This window comes from Peromyscus maniculatus, chromosome 1, assembly GCF_049852395.1.
Source record: "Peromyscus maniculatus bairdii isolate BWxNUB_F1_BW_parent chromosome 1, HU_Pman_BW_mat_3.1, whole genome shotgun sequence".
Lineage (NCBI taxonomy): Eukaryota > Metazoa > Chordata > Mammalia > Rodentia > Cricetidae > Peromyscus > Peromyscus maniculatus.
This window is the reverse complement of record NC_134852.1, coordinates 52,865,032-52,886,306: the sequence shown is the minus strand read 5'-3', so window position 1 is coordinate 52,886,306 and position 21,275 is coordinate 52,865,032. Positions and strand designations below refer to the sequence as shown.

Here is a 21,275-nt window from a genome sequence, read left to right as displayed (position 1 = left end):
CCTTGGCACATACCAGGCCGCAGGCAGAGTCACAACAGCAGAGTTCGCACGGAGACCCCTGCCCCCACACCCCACCAAAAGTAGGAAGTCACACTTCTCCGGGGAGGCACCTCACCCTTTCTCAGAATCTGCCAGTGCTCACATAAGTCCAGGGAATGTACACTCAAGGGACCTGTCAAACTCCACTCACACACAAAGGACGTGATCATCAATCGCCAATCAAGCAATCCTTGCCGCCTTCACAGTCCCTCCACTGTCACCCAGACACACGGTGACGATCCTACACGTCCCACGATCTCCCTGAGTCAGCTTGCTCCCTCCATGCTCCGCACAGGCTGACCATCCAGACACTTGGCACCAAGGCGCCTCGTTATCCCTAAAGAGGCTAATCAAGTTCTCCCCAAACCTAGCTGGGGTATCTTGCCCACTCCTCCAAAGAGCTTCTCAGGAGAGGGAAGTACAAAGCCCAGGGGCCTCTGGGAAATGTAGTCCAGGAAGCTGCAGGGGGCAGAAGTCTGTGCTCAAAGCTGCGGCTCAGACAACCCGCACAAAGTGTCCAGCTGTTTATCGGAGTCGAGAGGAAATCCTTGCTGACAAGGGCTCCCTAGACCAAACTTTGCTCAGGCTCCTCTCAACCCTCATTTCTATTAGTCCTCCTCCCCGGCCGTTGTCAACCCGAGGTTAGCGGAGTCCTTGGTAAGAACCCCTCCTATTGAAAAAGTTTGTCCAATGCTTTACCAAGCACTCTGTCCTCATCCTGCTGGTCGGCCGTAATTCCTCAGTTGACTATTGGCAATACTTATTTGTTAGAGACAGCCCAGACTGGCCTTCAATTCGTAGCGCTCCTCCTGCCTCCGCTTCCCGACTGCTGGAATTAAAGGCGTGACCTACTGTGCTAAACTTGTTGCAATACTCCTTCTTAAAAACAAACAAACAAAATTTGTTTATTTTTGCGTGTGTGCATGTGGGCAGGCGTGTGGCGTTCAGCAGACAACTTGCAGGAATCACTTCTCGCCTTCAAGAACCGTGTGTCCCCGGGGATCGAACTCAGGTCATCAGGCTTAGCTCCTTCACCCACTTAAACGAAATTGTCCTTGCAGGTTTAACTGGTCTACCCCAATCTTTCTTGGACCCAGCCCTGTCTCAGAGCCGTGAATTTTCAGGGAACCTCCACTCTAGTGGCGATTTACGGGACTACGGGGTCTTCTGGGAAATGTAGTCCAAGACCGTACCAGAGACCGGATGGGCGCGGCTAGCGTGGGCTGAGTTATCCAATCCCCAGGCGGAAATCTGACCGGGGAGGCTGTTCGGAATCCGAAGCGAATGTGGGACTCCGGGTTCTGAAACCAAACCAGGCGGGGCAGTTTGACCAAGAGGAAGCCAGCCTCGTCCTGTAGGTGACAGATTCCGCAATGGCAGGCCTGAGTGGGTGTGAGAGAGATCATGGGGAGATTACGTGTGCGACTGGGTCCGGGGAGAGCTGAACGGCAGAGAAACTGCGAGGTAAGAAAAATGTGCGGGAGGAGCTGCGGTCGAGCTGGGCGGTTTGTGAGTGGAGCGTGCTGTTGCGGGGAGGGAACACTGCATGTGCATGGAATGCTTACTTGTGTCTTGGTCACTGCATGGATCACTGCCCGAGTGGCTGAGATTATAGAGAAATCTGAAGCCTCCTAAATCTCATTTTCTTTTCAAATTACGATTAGTAATTGTGTTTCTTCCTCTACATTATGGGAGGAAAAGGAACAGCTGATAATAACTAATTAGCATTTTTATTTTTCCCCGAGATAATTGTGCGCAGGCAATCCACGGGCATTAGGACTTTTTAAACACAGTGTGTTTTGTTTTGTCCGCGGGGATGCTTTTGTGTATGTACGTGGAAGGGGGAACGTTATGCCCAGGATCCTCCAAGCAGATGTGTTCCCTTTAGAGAGTTCTTGAGACACAGGTGAAGTTTGTCGTTGTTGTTTGGCTTTTGAGCCGGCCTCCTAGTCTCTTTATAACCAAGGTTGACCTGAACTCCGGGTCCTTCCTCCTACCTCCACTTCCAAGTGGTTTCTGTTGTTTTGGGTTTGTTTGGACAGAACATTGCTGTTTAGCCCTGGTCACCCTTCAGGAGGCAATCCCTCTCCCTCTTAAAGACTGAGATACCAGGAGTGAACCACCACGCCCTCCCCAGCGAGGTGACTGCATTTATTACAGAGAGCATCATCCGGCACGATTAAAGTAACAGTGCGGAGGAACGGGGGAGCGCAGCTACAGCGATGGGCGGCCATGTAATCCAGACTTTGAAAGCAAAATGCCGTCTCTTGTCCTCCTCGGAAGTATTCAGAAATTTTAACGCTATAACACTCCCACCTTTCCTTTTTGAGACATGGCCTCTCTGTGTAGCCCTAGCTAGGCTAGAACTTGCTGTGCAAACCATGCTGACCAGAGACTATCTGCCAGTGCTGAGATTACAGGTGGGGGCCCTCATATATAAAAATGTGTGTGTGTGTGTGTATATATATGTATATATATAAACTGTATATAAATATAAACTATATATGTGTATATACATATACAAACTATATACTGTGTACATACACACACACACACACACACACACACACACACACACACACATATATATATATATATATAGTAACATGATTAAAGATCCAAGCTCAGGCACAGTTGTCAGGTGGGGGTTTTTGTTTTTGAGATGGTCTGTAGCTTATGCTGGCCTCCAACAGGATAGATCAGAGTCCAGCTCTGAACTCCTGGATCCTCACATCTCCATTTTCTAAGTGCCAGGGTTATAGGAGACTACCACCACGCCCTGCACATCTGTTGGTGTCTCAATTAAAATCCAGGTGTTGCACCATCCTCTCTCGGGTGGATTATAACTGCACCAAACTGGGTGGAATCTAGTTCGAACAAGAGACTGGTGGGGGGCTAAACAGTGAAGGAGATTCTTATCGAAGTAGCCAAATGAGAACCATACATAGCGCAGACATAATTGAGGGCCTGACACCACTGAAATGCCTAAAAGACTTCCTTATAAGCCCTGCTCTTTTAATTGATGTGAGCTTTTGGTCACCATTCCTCCTCTGTGAGGACTTAAGCAGAAAAGGATGGCATCAATATGCCAGGTAATAACAATGTAACCGTGATCAGGCCTTTAAAACAATGCTTTAAGGATAATTGAAGGGGACGGAGAGATGGCTCAGCAGTTAAGAACACTTGCTGCTCCTGCAAACTAGGTTTGAATCACACCACCTTCATGGCGGCTCATAATTGTCTGTAACCCCAGTTCCAGTGGATCTGATGCCCTGTCCACGTGCATGGACACACATACAGGCAAAAAACCCATACACATAAATAAACAAACTAACAAACAAACAACAACAATTTTGAAAAGATTGCCTGGAAGATGGGACTGAGGTATTTCTGTTTGTTTGAGAATACTAAACCCGAGTTCAAGATAGGATTTTCGCGTGGGATGGGCACCAACTAAAACCATTTCTATCTTTTATCCTAACGCAGGCAGGTGCTAGTGTGGTAAGAGGTAGTGAGTCAACCAGCTGGAGTAGAGACAGTCCAACCTCACCTCTAGCATGATGCTGTTTTACAAGATCTTGTAGCAGGAACCCATGTGTCTGTCAGTGTCCCTCATTTATTGGCCATCTTTCAGAGGCCGGTTTCTCTGGCTTCCTAGGCTGTGGACTACATTTCCCAGGAGCCATCACACCCGTGGCCATAGCTGTCCTAAGATGGCAGGGGGCATCGTTGGCATAGCTGAGGAAGAGCAGTATGTAGGCCGTCTCTGCGTGACCTGAAATTTCTGAAGCTCTCGTGATCAGTTGTTGGCGTTGTGTGAGGGATGTTCTCTGCCAATGGAAGTAATGGAGTTTAAAGCTAGGGCCTGTAAATTGATAGTTGTGGTCTAGTCTTTTGTTAAAGACCATACAGCGTTGGACTACATTTCCCAGAGTGCACTGTTAACAAGGAACTTCCTCGAGTTCCGACCCAATTGGCTTCAGACCCGAATTCCTAGGGATGTCAGGATGTGTGGGGCATAGTGTCAGTTTAGGGCCTGGAATCAGAATGTCCATGGAAATCGAGTTCAGGGGTGAAGGGCTTTCCTACGGAGCGCGGAGTTCTGAAGAGGATGTGGTGGTGTTCCGGGCTGGCAGAGTTGGGGTTCGTACCGGAGCTTCCGGAAAGCGATGGTCATATTCAGTGGACAGTTTAAACGTACCCGACAGTGTGTGTAAACAGGATAGAGCCGCAGCCCTGGCACCGCCAAGAATGAACGTTGTGTTTAATAATAGACATTGTAATTTCTAAAAGCGAGGGTGGAACTGAAGGAAGTGAGTTCACATCTTGGCGAGCGAAATGGCCTAAATACAACTAGGATAAGAGTGGAGAAGGGGACAGGAGAGGCTCGGGACTTCAGGGTGCACACTACTATTGCAGAGGATCTGAGTTTGGTTCTTAGCACTGATGTCGGCCGCTCTTGCTTGTAACTCCAGCTACATGGACCTTCCTGCCCCAGCACCTGCACTCATGTGCACACACACTGCACACATGCCACGCATAAATCCTTTTTTTAAAAAAGGAAATAAAAACTGGAGAAATGGTTCAGCGGTTAAAAGCATTTTCTGTTCTTGCAGAGGACTTAAGTTCAGTTCCTAGCTCACATTCAGGAGGCTCACAATCTCCTCCAGGTTCAGAGGCTCCGAGATGCCCAATGGCCTCTGGCTACCAGCGTTCAAGTTTACATACCCCCTCCCCCAGATACACGTAAACATTTTTAAAAGTAAAATCTTAAATAAAGTTGCAAGTAGAGTACCATTTTCTAAAGCAGAGAAACCTTTATTTGCAGAAGATGGAGGAAAATGCTGGGCTTATTCCTTGGAAAAGTGTGGTGAGTCTCTCCTGGGAACCTATTTGAATACCTGTAGGAAAGTGCTCTGGGGTCATAGTTCATGAAGGAACGATGAGACCCCTTTCCAGGAATGCTCAGTTCAGGGTCATGCTGCACGTGTTCAAAAAGATGAAGATCGCTGCCGTGGGTTCTTGTGGGCGTGCTTCGTTCAAATATTATAACAAGGCATGTTTACTCTTTTTGCAGAAAGAACCAATCAGTGGTTGGCTGACTGGGTAGGAAAACTCCCAGTCTACCCTGCCTTGCTTAGCAACAAATATGAAAGCAATTTCAGTGTTAAAAGGTAGTTGAAGTGGGGGCAACACAAAATGAGGAGAGAATTGAAGACCGTGGAAACACTCTAAGCTTTTCTCTGTCAGTGTTAGCTGAGAGGTAGAACAGCAGTTATTCTGGGCGGTGCTAAGAACTTGGTGAATTCTGGGCAAGCACGCCACACACTGAATTACATTTCCCACCCCACAGTGTCTTACTCATTCAGAAGTCCATTCTGTTGAATAAAGGAGGCTAGCACACAGTGTTGGACATTCAGGATGCTGGCCACCCTAACTCCCACCTTGCTTTTTATTTAGAATCACATTTAAATGTATCCAGTCCATTGCAGTTATTTTGCTGATTTTTTTTTCCTGTTTGTTTCTGTATGACCTCTAGTATTTTTTTTCAGAAAGGACTTTTGTGAATATTCTCAAAGTTCTTATAGCATTACACACACATACACACACACACACACACACACACACACACACCCCTTTTGCTTGCTTCCCCCCCCCCTTAAGACTGGATCTTCCTAAGTAGCCCAGGCTGGCCTTGAGCCCATAGTGATCCTCCTGCTTCAGTCTCTTAAATTCTGGATTACAGGGGTATGTCCACTCCTGGTTACTCTTTGTATCTTTAAAAATTGATGAGCTGAGTGTGGTGGCACCAGCCCTTGATCCCAGTACTCTGGAGGCAGGAACAAGTGAGTTCTGTGAGTTTGAGGCTAGCCTGATCTACTTAATAAGGTCTAGGCCCGCCAGGGCTTCATAATGAAACCCTGTCTCAAAAAGCCAAAATAAGTTATTTATTAATTTAAAAGGAATAATAGATTGGCTAGATAGTCATTGAATCTCTCATTTCTTTTTCTACAAATATGCTAAAAAAAAAAAAAACCCTTAAGTTTTTCAGGATGGAAAAGTCTAATTAAAACTTGAATTTCCTTTCTGTTACTGACAGTTGATCTTTTTAGAACAACTCTTCATGGTTTTTAAATTTTTTATAACTTTATGTGCATGAGCATTTTGCCTGTTAATGTATACCACGAGCATGTCTGGTTCCTCACAGAGGAACTGGAATTACGGATGCTGTGTACCATCATGTGGGTGCAGGTCTTCTCAAGAGCAACAGTGCTCTTAACCCCCAGGCACCTCTCCAGCGCATCCACTCTTCATGTTTTCTAATCTAATGCTTTTATTAGGTAATGTTTTGGTATTGATGATTTTTGTGCCATTTCCCCCAGGCCATCATGCCCTTTCATGATATTTATTTAGACAGCTAGGTACTGGTATACACTTAACAGTCTCACAATGTATTTCTTTTGCTACCTTGAATCTCCCTTACATCTTTTTTTCCTTTCCTTTCCTTTCCTTTCCTTTCCTTTCCTTTCCTTTCCTTTCCTTTCCTTTCCTTTCCTTTCCTTTCCTTTCCTTTCCTTTCCTTTCCTTTCCTTTCCTTTTTCCTTTCCTTTCCTTTCCTTTTTCCTTTCCTTTCCTTTCCTTTTTTTTCTTTTTGACAGTGTCTGACTATGGAGTCCTGGCTGGCCTAGAACTCACAGAAACCCAGGTGTCATATCATTTCTGTTAGAATCTTGCGTTCAGTGTTTGGCCCACTCCTCTTCTCATTGCTGGAGTGTCCACACAGGTTCTGTGTATTTCTGATTCCTCTACACGGTTTCAGGAGGAATGCAGGATTCGAATTGTTCCTCCTTCAAACTGTGTAATAATTAGTCTCAAGTCTCCCTATCCCTCTCCTGGCCTCAGGGAGCACCAGGCACACATGCGGTGCACTGATGTTCATGCAGGCAAAATACTCATTTATATAAAGTACAAATAAGGTTTTAATAGAGCAGTTATTTCTCTCTGCAGAGATGAGGTCTGAGGCCCAGGCTGTAGAGCACACTTGTTAGGACTGTGTCAGAGATTAGAGGTTAATGGGGGCTGGCAGTGGAGCTGGACTGTGTGCTGGGTTCTGCAGATGCCCTGATAACACTTGTCCCACTGCATGGTGTTTCCTGAGGCTTGTGAGAGCCTCAAAACTGTCTTCAGTTTTACAGTGTGACCCTTCTTAGATGCTCTAGATGAAAATGATTCAGTAGGTTTGTTAGACACGGTGAAAATGGGAGACGTTGTCCTGGACACACAGCGGAGTCCAGGTAGCTCTGATGGGCTTCCAGAAGGGAGAGTTCCATTGCCTTTGAAGATTTCTAACTCCAGCTTTGTAGAGTTATTGGAGACATTTAGATTCAATTAGAATAACTTTGTCTTATATCCTGATCTATGGAATGATTTTTGTTGTTGTTGTTTGTTTTTTGAGACATGGTTTCTCTGTGTGCCTCTGGCTGTCCTAGAACTACCTCTGTAGACCAGGCTGACCTGGAACACAGATATCCACCTGCCTTTGTCTCCTGAGTACTGGGGTTAAAGGTGTGCACCACCACTGCCCAGCTATGGAATGATTTTTGACACAACTAATTCGATTATAACTCCATCCTGTTTTAGTTGGGGTTCTCTTGATTTTTGGTAGGGCCAGCATTTCATCACACTCCCTCTTGCCTTCCTCCGGGGAAGAATGTGGTCTTTTTTTCATCCGTTTGCAAGGTCTCTGGAAAGTCAGGCATCTCATGATTCTCTTCCCTGTGCTCTGTTTCCTTAGGAGTTGCCTTCATAACGATAGGAATCAAGAAGAGGACTGGTCACATTCACAAGTTTTCAGTCATGGCCCATGTGAGTTTGTATTCTCAAAAATAATTATTTCTTCTCATAGGAATGTTTTTGTCCCTTGTTCTCAAACTACTTAACTATAGTGAGCATCCTAACTGGTCTTAATAATAAAAACCCGGAGCCAGATATTGGGGTAAACACTGAAAGATCAGAGAGACAAAGGAGAAAGCCACAGCCACCTCTTACCTCGCCATCTCCTCAGCCTGAAAGAGGCCGAGCTCCTGTCTCCGCTGGCCTTATATTACTGTCTCTACCTCCCTAGTGCTAGGATTAAAGGTGTGTGTCACCACTGCCCGGCCTCTATGGTTAACTAGTGGCTGGTTCCGCACTCTGATCTCCAGGCAAGCCTTATTTGTTAGATAGAGCACAAACAAAATATCACACACTCAGCCAAGTCAATTCCGGGTGGTAGTGATGCTGTGGAGCAGTCTAGGGCCTTCCCTGCATGGCACTCTCCCCTCGACTGCTATCTCTCCCACATGGCAGTCAGCAGCCCTTGTGTTTTAGACCTAAGAGAATATCTAATCAGGAGGAGTGCCTCTAGAGAGGACATCCTAGAGTGTCACTTCAAACCCATAGGCAGAACGGTGGCGGGAGGAGTCGGCATATGAACGTTCGCACTTGCTCTGTGTACAGACTGGAGCGTTGCGGTCAGGATGAGGCCCGTCTCAGTGTACGGCGCTTACCAGTGCATTTAGAGGTCATGGCAGAAACACTGAGTGTGCAGAGACCTGGGGATCAGCAAGCAGCTAGCTGATTGGCAGTTGCTTACATGGAACAACACACTCTGCTTAGAAAAAAAAAAAAAAAAACAGGACTTGGGAAATATATCCCTAAATTCTGTCAATTTAAACTGATAGGAAGTTCCACTAAAAGTACCCTACACTAAAAACAAACAACAAAATGGACAGTCCATAAAACACCTGCATTTTCTCATGTTTTACATGTATCTAGAGTTTGGGACTTCAAACAGGTGTATTCTCTCCATGATGTCTGCCATAAACTCCTGGGATGTCTTCGGGCTACCACCCTTTTGTGCTGGTGTTCCTCATATGAAGCCTATAGGGATGCTGTGACCAAGCAGTAGTTTGTTTTTACAATTTTTTTTTTTTAATTTTTTTGTTTTTTGAGACTGGGTTTCTCTTTGTAGCTTTGGAGCCTATCCTGGATCTCACTCTGTAGACCAGGCTGGCCTCGAACTCGCAGAGATCTGCCTGCCTCTGCTTCCCAAGTGCTGGGATTAAAGGCGTGCACCACCACCGCCAGGCTCTACAATTTATTTTTTAACGTGTGTGTGTGTGTGTGTGTGTGTGTGTGTGTGTGTACTTCTGTGAATATCATGTGTATATAGATGCCAGTGGAGGCTAGAAGAGGGTGTCGGATTTCCTGGAGCTATGGGCAGTATGGGTGCCCAGTATGGGTGCTCAGAACCAAGCTCAGGTCCTTTAGAAGTGCAGCAAGCACTGCTGACCACTGAGCCATCTCTCCAGTCCCCAGAGCAATAGTTTTTAAGAGCCTGTGGCACTCAGCTTGATTGGTCACAGTTCCACTGCCTTCTCCCCGTACCACAAACTGCCAACTCTGGTTTGCCTCGCCGTCATCTCATCCCCTGCTCTGCCCTTCGCCAGCTTTTCCCTTCCATCTAAATCATTTGTTCAATTGTACCATTGACATTGGGGTAATTGTATGGCAGGTAATGACGTTCAGCGATGTGGCTGTAGATTTCTCTCCAGAAGAATGGGAGTGTCTAAATCTGGAACAGAGGCATTTATACAGAGATGTGATGTTGGAGAACTACAACCACCTTGTCGCAGTAGGTAAGGCTCAGTTTAACCCTAGACATTCCTGGGTGCTTTATTGTCAAGTATTGACTTGTTTTTCAAATGTCAAGGGGGTTTCTGACCTGTGTTTCTTCTGGGAAAATGGGTTGTGTTTTCTGCAAGATGACAGTCATCACGGGGACCCCTGTTCTTCCTCCTCCTGAAGTGAGCGTCCTTTTTTCTTGCGGCTCTTGTGATTGTCCCACCAGATGAGAACTTGGGAATTCTTACTCGTGTGGTTGCTTCCTATCTCTTATCTTACCTGCAGGACTTTGCATTTATCAACCACGTGTGCTCCCTGTGTTGGAAGAAGAGCAAGATGCCTACGTGGATTTGGGCAGTGAGACCAGAGGCTTTTGCCCAGGTGAGTAACAGCGAGTGGGCAGTCATCCAGCAGGGAGGTGGCGGCGGCTCTAACACCGGTCCCGAGCATCCTTTCCCTGGCTGATAAAGCACGAAGCATGTGCGGCCTTTCCTGCATCACCTTCGCTCAGAGTCCGCTCCTACCCTTCATCTCGTCTGTCCCCGTGTGACAGCAGGTGCAGTGCCGTCCTTCTCTCTAGTGGCCGCTCTTCTGTGAATGACGCAGGTCCAGTGCCTTCCCATCTCTTGCTGTCTCCTTACCTTTTTCCATTTAGGGATTTATAAATCCCCCATCCTCTAAAAACTTGCAAATGTATCATTCATTTCAGCTACTTGAAAAGATTTCCTTCCTTCATGGGCCACCCATGCAGCCCTCTTGAATCACCTCACTTGATCTACTTTCTCCTTCCTTGTTTTCCAGTTTTCTAACGTCAGCGCGGATTCACTAGTGTTAAGAGAGAGGACATATTAATAAACCTTGTATTCTCTGTGACAAGAACATACCCACAAAGTTTTGCATAGTCCGTCATGCATGAAAAGAACCTGTTAGGCTGGTGGTTAAATGTTGGAATAGTGAGAAAAAACAGTTTGGGCCACTTAGAGGAACTACCTGCAAAGAGGTTAGGGCCAAAGGGAGACAACCTGGAGAATGCATGGCCAGGACAAGCCCCGGCTTGTCTGCTTCTCCATTTCCTTCTCTGTGGACGAGGATGGCCTTCGTCAGTCACCCAGTACTCCTCCGCCAGGTGCCTTGTGGGGATGATGTACCAGGACAAGAGCTTCTTGCTCTGCATTTCTGAGGACTGGCATCCAGTCCCTGAAACCCATGGTGGGAGAGGAGAATGGCTCCTAAACATGTCTACGGTGGCATGTTCGTTACACACACACACACACACACACACACACACACACACACACACACGGACTTCCAAATGTCTGCAGCGGCATGTGCATGCCTACAGTCACACCTACATACAATGAGTGCCACATGTGCCCACAGTTTGTCTGTCTGTCTCTGTCTCTGATTCTCTCCATACACAGTAATAATAATAATAATAAATTAAAAATAAATCTGTTTTTGACTGAGCCAGCCTGAGTATGCTTGTGTCTCCTATTGTACAAAAAGCCATGAAGGGGCCGAAAAGGTGGTTCAATGGCTGCTCTTAAAGGGGTCCCAGGTTTGATTCCCAGCACCCACATGGTGGCTCACAGCTGCCTAACTCCAATCCTAGGGGATCTCTTGAACTTCTGCCCTCCTTGGGTACAGGCACACACATGGTCCACAGACATACATGCAGGCAAACATCATACACACAAAATAAATGCATACATTTTTAAAAGCCATGAAGGAAGCAGCCTGTGGAATCATTCAAGTGGAGACAGGAGAAACTAAACAATGAGCTGTGTTACACTGTTCTTATTCTTGATTATCCTGTTTGTGCTCCTTGGCCCCTGGTTTTTATAAAATCTTAGTCCTGTCTAGACACCCCCCCTCTTTAAAATTAGCTCTCTGAAATTTCTGTTTATTTTTTGTCTTTTTAATATTGTCCAGATTTTGTTTTGAGGACTTTTTTTTTCTTTATGGATAGTAAAACAGTATATATTTATGTTATTGTCTTTCAGATATAGATTCTGTGTGGCAGTTGAAGGTTCTACCAAAATCTAGCGCATGTGCAAGACAGTTATCCCAGTGGGAAGTAATGGAAACTGATGCAAACCACAGCCTTGAAGGTTCGTGTCCTAGAGCTGATTGGGAAGGCAGAGTTCAGCTTCCAACCCAAAAGGAGAATCAAGAGGAATGCTTTAAGCAAATGGCACTTACCTACGAAAAATTGCCCTCTTTGAATCAGCTCACAGCTTTTAATCAGTGCCCAAGACTGAATACAGAAGAGAAACCAAATAAATTTAAATCTGAAAAATCCTTTAGTTTTGCCTCAGACCCCACTCAGCTTCAGTTAATTCACATGGGTGAGAAACTCGAGGAAGATAAAAAATGTGGGAAAACCTTTCCTCCTGGTTCTAAACTTACTCGGTATCGTGCAGTTCACACTGGAAAGAAAACATTTCAGTGTGAAGAATGTGGCAAGGCTTTTAGTTTTCGGTCTAGTCTTACTGGTCACAAGAGAATTCACACTGGGGAAAAGCCTTTTAAATGTAAGGAATGTGGGAAAGCCTTTAGATTTCATTCACTACTCAGTGTCCACGTTCGGATTCATACTGGTGAGAAATCTTACGAATGTAAGGAGTGTGGAAAGTACTTTAATTACAGCTCAGACCTTACTCGACATCACAGGATTCATACTGGTGAGAAGCCCTATCAGTGTAGGGAATGTGGAAAGGCTTTCAGTTGCGGCTCAGACCTCACTCGCCATGAGAGAATTCACACTGGTGAGAAACCCTATGAATGTAATGAGTGTGGAAAGGCTTTTATTCAGCAGTCACACCTCATTAAACATCAGAGAATCCACACTGGTGAAAAACCTTACGTATGCAAGGAGTGTGGGAAAGCTTTCACATGTGGGTCACAATTAAGTCAACACAGGAAAATTCATACTGGTGATAAGTTGCATAAATGTAAAGAATGTAAGAACTCTTTTAGTTTTGCCTTAGATCATACTCAACGACAGTTAATTTACATTGGTGAGAAGTTCTTTGAAGATAAGGAAAATGGGAAGACGTTTTTTCCAGACTCAGAACTTACTCAGTACCAGACTATTCACGCTGGTAAGAAAATATACGAATGCAAAGAGTGCGGCAAGGCCTTTAGTCTGCGCTCCATTGTCAGCAGTCTTAAGAAAATTCATAACAGGGAGAAACTTTTTAAATGCAAGGACTGTGAGAAGGCCTTTCGTTGTCCCTCAGATCTGGCTCGCCATCAGAAGATTCACACTGGTGAAAAGCCCTATAAGTGTAAGGAATGCGGGAAGGGGTTTATTTGCAGATCAGACCTTGGCCGCCATCAGAGAGTTCACACCGGTGTAAAGCCTTATGTATGTAAGGAGTGTGGAAAAGCTTTCACTCGTGGTGCACACCTAACTCAACATCAGAAAAGTCATAGTAAGAAATCACACGAATTCAATGGAGGTGACAAGGACTTTAGTTCTGGTTTAGAACATCCTCAGCATTCTTTAATTCATACTGGTGAGAAATTCTGGCAAGATAAGGAATATGCAGAGACCATTCTTTGTGGTTCAGAACTTACTCAATTTCAACCTGGCGAGACAACCAATGAATATAAAGAGAATGGCAAGGACTTCAGTTGGCATTCAAGTGACCCAGATCTTAAGACAGTTCACATTAGGGAGAAACGTTTTCAGTGCAAGGAATGTCCAAAGGCCTTTAGATACAGTTCAGAACTTACGCGACACCAGAGACTACATACCGGTGAGAAGCCCTATAAATGTCAGGAATGCTGGAAAGCATTTGCTTCTGCCTCAGACCTTGCTCGGCATCAGAGGATTCACACTGGTGAGAGGCCCTATGAATGTAATGAGTGTGGGAAGACCTTTATTCAGCAGTCACACCTCATTAAACATCAGAGAATTCACAGTGTCCAACAGTCCAAGGATGCAATGAATGTAGAAAAGCCTTCGGCTGGCAGTCAGATGTTATTAAACATGAGGGAGTTCACACTGGTAAACAATCTTATAAATTTAAAGAGTGTTGGAAAGATTCTACTCATGGCTCAGCTCAATCAGTTTCAGAAGATTTATAATGATGAGAAATCAAGTTAAGGCAGAACACTTGGAAAAGCCTATTTTTGTGTCTCAAATCTTACCCAGCATTAGAATGTCCACATTGGTAGGAAATCTATGCCTGAGATTTGGGAAAGCCTTCATCTGTAACTCAAGCCACTATCTGTGTGAAGATATGTCACTGTGATTGGTTTAATAAAAAGCTAAACAGCCAATAGCTAGGCAGGATTTTTGAGGTCGAGAGAATGCTGGGAAGAAGAAGGGTGGAGTCCAGCCAGATGGAAAGCAAGCAGGATGGCCTCTACGGAGATGAGGCAATAAAGCCATGAGGCAGGAAGGAGATTAAAAGATAGGGATTAATTTAAGTTATAAGAGCTAGTTAGAAACAAGCCTAAGCTATCAGCTGAGCTTTCATAATTAATAAGTCTCTATGTTGTGATTTGGGAGCTGGCTGGTGGAACAGAAGACTCGCTACATTATCCATGTTAGTCCATGGTAGTAGAAAACCCTACAAGTGTAAGCAATGTGGAAAGACTTTCCTGGGTTCATATCTTGGTCAAAGTGAGAATATTCACGAGAGGAAACTGGATATAAGGACATGGAAAGACCTTTCTTCATGGTTCAGAATTTAATAGACATCTGTAAATTGCTGGCTAAGAAAACTGTGAATTCAAGGAGTGTGGAAATACTTGCTCATTATTCCAAATTTAACTGATAGAAAGTACATACTCAAAAGAGACAAAGAATGTGGAAATGCCTTTCAGATTCATAACTTTAGGAGTGTATACAGGCAAAGAACCTCAGATATCCAAGGAATGTAGAAAATCTTTTATTTTGGACTCATCTCTCATATGATAGGAAATTCATACTGATGCAGAGCCCATAAATGTTAAGAAAAGTGATTTAGTCATTATATAAAGTTGGGTCAGCAACTGGACATTTATACTTTTTTGTGTGGTGTGAAACCCAGAGCTTGTGGGTGCTACACAGGTGCTCTTGTTTCTCAGCTGCATCCCCAGCCCTCACTGGTGAGGAGACTTACTAGACAACATTTTCCCAAGAGCGTACTTTTTTCACTACTATGATATCATGTGACACAAAACCAAGAAAGGCTAATTTGTTTCTAACTCAATAAGATAATTTCTTTCCAAAAACCCCTTAAACATAATACTAGTAGACCTTTTGGCAAAGTAATATGTCTGTCATCCAAAGTCATGATATAATCTATGTTAATTTAGGAAAGACTTTACTGGTGGGCTATTTATGTACTGTGATGATGCCTTACCAGAGAAGTGGCATATAGCTCTATTTTAGAGGATTTGCAGTGAAATGTAAATGTGTAAAATATTTGAGACATGATTTTTACATGTGGATCATTTATTTTCTAGGAAAACTTAGAAGTGCTTGTTTTTTGTTTCTTTTTTAAATACAACATAGAAAGTCCAAAAAAAATTTTTAAAAATCAGAATTGCATTTAAAAAGTTCTATGAGGGCCTGGAGATGTAGCTCAGTGGGTAGTGTTTGCCTAGCATGCATGAAGCCCTGGGTCTGTTCTCCAGCACTGCACAACCAAGCACCATGCCATATGCCTGAAATTGTAATACTCAGAGGTAGCGACAAGAGGATCAGAAGTTCAGGGCCATGCTTGGAATGTGTAGTGAACTCAAAGTCAGCCAGGAATTCATGAGACTGTGTCTCAAAGGAAAAAGGAAATCATGTGTGACTAAGGTTACAGGAGAGACATAATATATTTTATATATATAATATATATACTGTGGAAGAAAAGTAAATCCTGTGGAAAATCTGTAGGTTTATTTAGCATAATTCTTTCATTTGAAAAGTTTTAGTTGTAAAGGTAAATGAAAATTACAAAAGAGGTGGCCCTAACATTTAAAGGGAAAGATGATGCTGGCTACTTTTTAGGCATTTTTTGTGGGTGGATTACAATTCTGAATGATGCAAACATATGTTTAGTTCAGTACTGAGTATCGTCCAAGTGCAGTTCTTGGTACCATTTAATATTACATGTTAAGCAATGGTGAGTAAATACACATATTTAGAACATTGAAGTGCATTTCATGTGCATGTTTTTCTGAAATGACTGTCATTTATGAACTTTACAACTTGGGATAATTTTGTCATATCTTTACTAAAATAAAGCTATATTCATTCATGCTGACCAGATTTATTATTTATGTATTTATTTTATGGGCAGTGATGTTTTGCCTGCATGTATATCTGTGTGAGGATAACAGATCCTCTGGAACTGGATGTACAGACAGTTGTAAACTGCCATGCAGGTGCTGGGAACTGAACCCAGGTCTTCTGGAACCAGCCATCTCTCCAGCAACCAGATTTATTTATTTTTTTATTTTTTTATTTTATTTTATTTTTTTTTTTTTTTTTGGTTTTTCTGAGACAGGGTTTCTCTGTGTAGCTTTGCGCCTTTCCTGGAACTCACTTGGTAGCCCAGGCTGGCCTCGAACTCACAGAGATCCGCCTGGCTCTGCCTCCCGAGTGCTGGGGTTAAAGGCATGCGCCACCACCGCCCGGCCCAGATTTATTTTTTTAAGATTATTTATGTGTATGTTTGTATGTCTCAAAAAGACCAGCACTGGAAGCTGTCTTCTGACCTGCATGCTTACTTGAACACATACACATAAACACAACAGAGATTTAAAAAAAAAAAAAACTCACCATATTAAGGACTAAGAAACTGTAAGTTTAATTTAAAAAAGAAAAAGACCTGCCAGTTCCAAGATGGTTAGTGAGTCTAACGTGTGTTTAAGTGATAATTTCATGCATGTGTGTAATGTGTTTGACCATATTTGCTCCCCCCATTACCTTCTCCTCTTCCCAACAAGTCCCCTCCTGCCTTCATGTCTGTGTGTGACCCACTGAGTTCAATTAGGACTGCTTGCAAAATGAGTATGGCGTGGCAGTGTTTACTGGAATGCAGGCAACTTGAGTGGTCACAGCACTGAAGAGGTGACCCCTCCCCCAGCAGCCATAGGCTCAGTTAAGGGAGAGGCCCTGGAGCCCCTCTGGCCACGGTGGAATGCCGTCAGGCTCAGTCCTGTGCAAATAGCTCACCAGTGCAGACAAAACATTAATACTCAGAATAAAAATATTTTAAAATTAACAAAATTGGTTAAAATGGACAAAAAAGTATTAACACCATAAATATCAGAAAAAAAGTGGTCTGCGGGGTTCTAGGAACCAGAAATGGTTTTGTGGATGCCATTCTGGGACAGATGCAGGATAGGCTCAGATCATGGCTGTTATCTAAACAGGACCTAAAGATGTTCTAATCCCTAGCTCTAAGCTGTCTTGAGTACAGCAGAGAATCCCACACTTTAATGAGCAGATCAGGCATCAGGAGTTTGATTCCTAACGGCCCAGCACCACCCTACATAGCCAATCCCTGCTAAATTCCTTTATTGCACTTATCACAAAGTCTTTAACAACAATTAAAAAAAAAGTGGAGAAGTAGTGGTATTGTGTTCTCCCAAATATTGTGCACCCTAATAAACTTATTTGGGGTCAGAGAACAGAACAGTCACTAGATACAAGGCTAGAAAATGGTGGCACTCACACCTTTAATCCTAGCACTCCAGAGGTAGAAATCCCTCTGGATCTCTGTGAGTTTAAGGCCACATTGGAAACGGCCAGGCATGGTGACACACGCCTTTAATCCCAGGGAGTGGTGGTAGAAAGCAGAAAGGTATATAAGGCGTGAGGACCAGGAACTAGAAGCATTTGGCTGGTTAAGCTTTCAGGCTTCTAGCAGCAGTTCAGCTGAGATTCATTCTGGATGACGACTCAGAGGCCTCCAGTCTGAGGAGATAAGACCAGCTGAGGATCCGGTGAGGTGAGGTAGCTGTGGCTTGTTCTGTCTCTCTGATCTTCCAGTTCACCCCAATACCTGGCTCAGGTTTGATTTTATTCATAAGAACTTTTAAGATTCATGCTACATGGAGACCCTTAAATTACTTGATGACATTGAAAATGCTGAAACGTGGGGCTGGAGAGATGGCTTAGTGGTTGAGAACACTTGTTTACACAGAGGACCCAGGTTCGAGTCCCAGACTCTAGAGCCTGGTTGGAAGGGACCCCACACCATCATCCTAACCACTCCAAGAGCTGTCAAAATGGATGGGGTCTCCACCTGGATCCACCACTCTCACATAAAACCTGTAGACGCACACACACCCTGCAGACTACCTCCAGAAGAAGTGGTTCCTGGACTCTGGAGAGCTGTTGCTCATCCACAGGACCCTCTTAAGCTGAGAATTCAAAAGGTTTCTAACCCAGTTAACTAATGGCTGCTCTCACTCTTCTCCTCGGCCGACGCTTGCGGGGACCTCCCCTTTAACAGTGCGGCAGAGCCTGGACAGGGGAACTGGAATCCCCATCCACCCCTAACCTCATTTGGCTTGTCACTGCAACTGACACTGGGGACATCCTGGTCCAGATTTGTCACCTCTGGAGACTTGGATCCCCAACCTGCCCTTTGACTTGGGGAGACTATGAATCCTGGATCATCCTTTTGATAATGGGCTGCAAAGGACACCCCATTTCTATGTCCTGGACATGACCTTGACAAAGCTACTAAAAAAACTTGCTTCGGCGGGGGGACTATTACTGTGTGCCTCCTGGAGCTGCATCTCCACAGGCAACACCTGGTGGAAACACCCGAAAATGGAGACTTATTACAATGGCCAAAACAGGTATGCCAAAATGTCCAGGGGATAAATGGACATGCTATGGAAATGCCAGATGCAATCCAGTAACAATTGAAAAAAAAAAAAGCCAAAGACTAGGCTAAGAGAAAAACTTGGGAAATAAGGCTATATAACAGGGTAAGATTTGCCCCTAGTGATCGGGGGGAGCATTATTCAATATATAACTGTTTTTTTACTTCCCCCAGTAGCCATCAAGATCTCTGGGCCCCAATAAGGTATTGGCCCATGCCCAACCCAGACCTGTTCCCACTCCTAGCCAAAGAGCAGGAGGGCCCCAATAGTTACCACTATAACCCTGCATACATACATACCTCCTGGCCCAGGGCCTCTGGGACTTGAATCAGCTACATTCTTGATGTTAAACACTTCAAAACCTGATCTTACTGATCATTGCTGGCTATACCTGGATGCCAAGCCTCTCTATTATGAAGGAATAGCCATTAAGAAAAGTTATACTCTATCTCCTGATTCACAAACTCGTAGATGGCAACAACCAACCAGAGGAAGGCTCACCTTGCCCTGAGTAACAGGAAGTGGGCTCTGTGTAGGCCACCCCTCCTATGATTATATCCACTTATGTAACCTTACCCAAAAATCAATGGGGGCTGGTTACCTGATCCCACCAGATGACACCTGGTGGGCATGTGCCTCTGGTCTGACTCCTTGTGTCAAGACCCAGGTTCTAAACCAAACTAGAGATTTCTGCATCCTAGTTCAACTGGTCCCCCAAATAACCTATTGCCCAGATGATACAATCTTTTATCAATCAGAGACATTGCTGAGACAGGGAAAAAGAGAGGTGATCACAGCTGTCTTACTGTCTGCCCTCCTAGGTGTCGGTATGGCCAGGGCTATAGAAACCAGGACTTTAGCTCTAGTGTTACAGGATCAAAACTACAGAGCCTTAAGAATGGCTATAGATGCAGACATGGTTGCCTTAGAAAACAGACAATGAAAAGGACAACAAAATGAAGGATGATATGAATCCCTATTCAGTTGTCACCCTGGTTAACTACCCTTCCGTCAGCCCTAACAGGGCCCCTGGTCCTTCTCCTCTTGGCTTTGATCTGTGGGCCCTGTGTTACTAATGCCCTCGTCAAATTTGTTAACTAATGGTCTCTATAGTACAGCCAATGGTCCTAAAGCAACAATACCAACCCGCTGATCCAGATGAGATATCTCCAGGATTTGAGATGATAAACTACTCAAAGCGGGGAATGAAAGGCCTCACTGGGCCCCACTTCTGGATTTTCAAAAACAAAAGGCCCCTAATCACTAAAGCCCCCAGATAACAGGGACAAGGGGAGCAGCAAGTACACAGGCTTAGGCAAATAACCAAAGGAGGGCAAACTCTGAAACACTTCCAGTAACCCTGACCAGCTAACTTTCACCCAATAGATATTACTAACAATAATTGCCACCAACACAAACCAATTATTCCTAAGATGAATGAACTTTCCTAGACACTCCCCTAAATTAGGCTTAAAAGGACCCATCACCCCTTCCCCAAGGTGGCTGCCATTCTACCTTTGTGCAGGGTGGACGGCCCCAGTATGCTGAAACAATAAAAACGTTCTTGTCAATTGCATACGTGGATGGTGGTCTTTTGTGGGACTTCTCCAGAACCGCAACACAGATGTCATGTGTGTGTGCATGTGTGTGTGTGTAAAAGCTGTGTCTGGTGATTGTATTTATTTATTATTAATTTATTTTTGTATTTATTTTTTAAAAAACGATCTTTGTGTGTTGCATTTATGGGGAACATGCACACTTCTAGAAGTTAGAAGATAACTTTGGGTCAGTTCTCTCCTTCCACCCTGTGTGTACTGAATATCAAACTCAGGTCTTCAGGCTTGATGGCAACTGCCTTTGTCACTGGGTCATCTCATTGGCCCTATAGTAAATATTCTAAGTGTGACATATGTATGCATTTGATTATTGTGTTTAATTACTGGAAGTCATTTGTAGAAATGAGGTTGTAGTTAAAAGCGATGGATTCTGGTCTTGGTGAGTCTGCCCAGTTTAAAGTTTATAGTTCAAGAAGAAAAGATGATGGGTATTTTTATGAGAATGGTTAACTTTCTTGTCATAGAGCAGATGTTCAAAAACATTAAGATGATGGGCAAGAGTACGTCAGGGCATGAATGATCAATATGATAAGGAGCCAAGTTTAGTCTAGATTCCCTGAAAGAAAAAGTCTTACTGGCTAGGCCACTTGGGCTGGCTGATCAGAAGTTTTCAGACTCTTAAACAAACAAACAAACAAACACAAACAGATTTTTTAAAAATCTTTTTCTTTTTCTTTCTTTCTTTTTTTTAAGACTTTGTGACAGTTATTTTTTATTATGTATCTATTTATTATGCATTAGTATTCCATCTGCATATATGCCTGCATGCCAGAAGAGGGACCAGATCGCATTACAGATGGTTGTGAGCCACTATGTGGTTGCTGGGAATCGAACTCAGGACCCCTGGAAGAGCAGCCGGTGCTCTTAACCTCTGAGCCATCTCTCCAGCCCACAAACAGATTCTTTGTGTGAAGGTCGCTAAGTTCAAGTGGGGCAATGCAGAGCGAGGGAAGAGCAGGAGGAGACAGTGTACATTGTGTATTCCAAGTGTTTCTGCATAAATGTGAACAGAAAAGTGCAAGAGTGCCTTGTGGGAGGAAGGTAAGGGAGGAAACAACTAGTACTCTCTTGAGAACAAGCCGCTAGAAAGGGCAGTCCAGGCAAGGAAAGCAAATCAGACTC

General features: G+C 44.2%; 1 protein-coding gene across 5 annotated transcripts; it reads left to right on the top strand.

Annotated features, from left to right (window-relative positions):
• The first annotated feature begins 1,182 nt into the window (after nt 1-1,182).
• LOC107399334 (uncharacterized) lies at nt 1,183-15,959 on the top strand. Of its 5 annotated transcripts, XM_042268061.2 has the most exons (6): nt 2,674-4,182; nt 4,868-4,909; nt 7,835-7,905; nt 9,596-9,719; nt 9,991-10,086; nt 11,709-15,959. In XM_042268061.2, the coding sequence occupies exons 3-6, from the start codon at nt 7,897-7,899 to the stop codon at nt 13,817-13,819; spliced, it is 2,340 nt and encodes a 779-aa protein (XP_042123995.1). In that variant the 5' UTR covers nt 2,674-4,182; nt 4,868-4,909; nt 7,835-7,896; the 3' UTR covers nt 13,820-15,959. The 5 variants fall into 5 exon arrangements, with proteins under 5 accessions (XP_042123987.1, XP_015856056.1, XP_042123995.1 ...); XM_016000570.3 differs by lacking the exons at nt 2,674-4,182; nt 4,868-4,909 and adding an exon at nt 1,213-1,503; XM_016000571.3 differs by lacking the exon at nt 4,868-4,909 and having other exon boundaries at nt 2,675-4,182.
• The last annotated feature ends 5,316 nt before the right edge of the window (nt 15,960-21,275 follow it).

What these genes read in the sequence shown, in the direction of transcription:
- LOC107399334 (XM_042268045.2), top strand. Translation starts at nt 5,189, where the DNA reads ATGAAAGCAATTTCAGTGTTAAAAG. An exon ending in AGCAATTTCAGTGTTAAAAG is followed by an intron (nt 5,214 to 7,834) that starts GTAGTTGAAGTG and finishes CTGTTTCCTTAG; the next exon opens with GAGTTGCCTTCATAACGATA. An exon ending in AGTTTTCAGTCATGGCCCAT is followed by an intron (nt 7,906 to 9,595) that starts GTGAGTTTGTAT and finishes ATTGTATGGCAG; the next exon opens with GTAATGACGTTCAGCGATGT.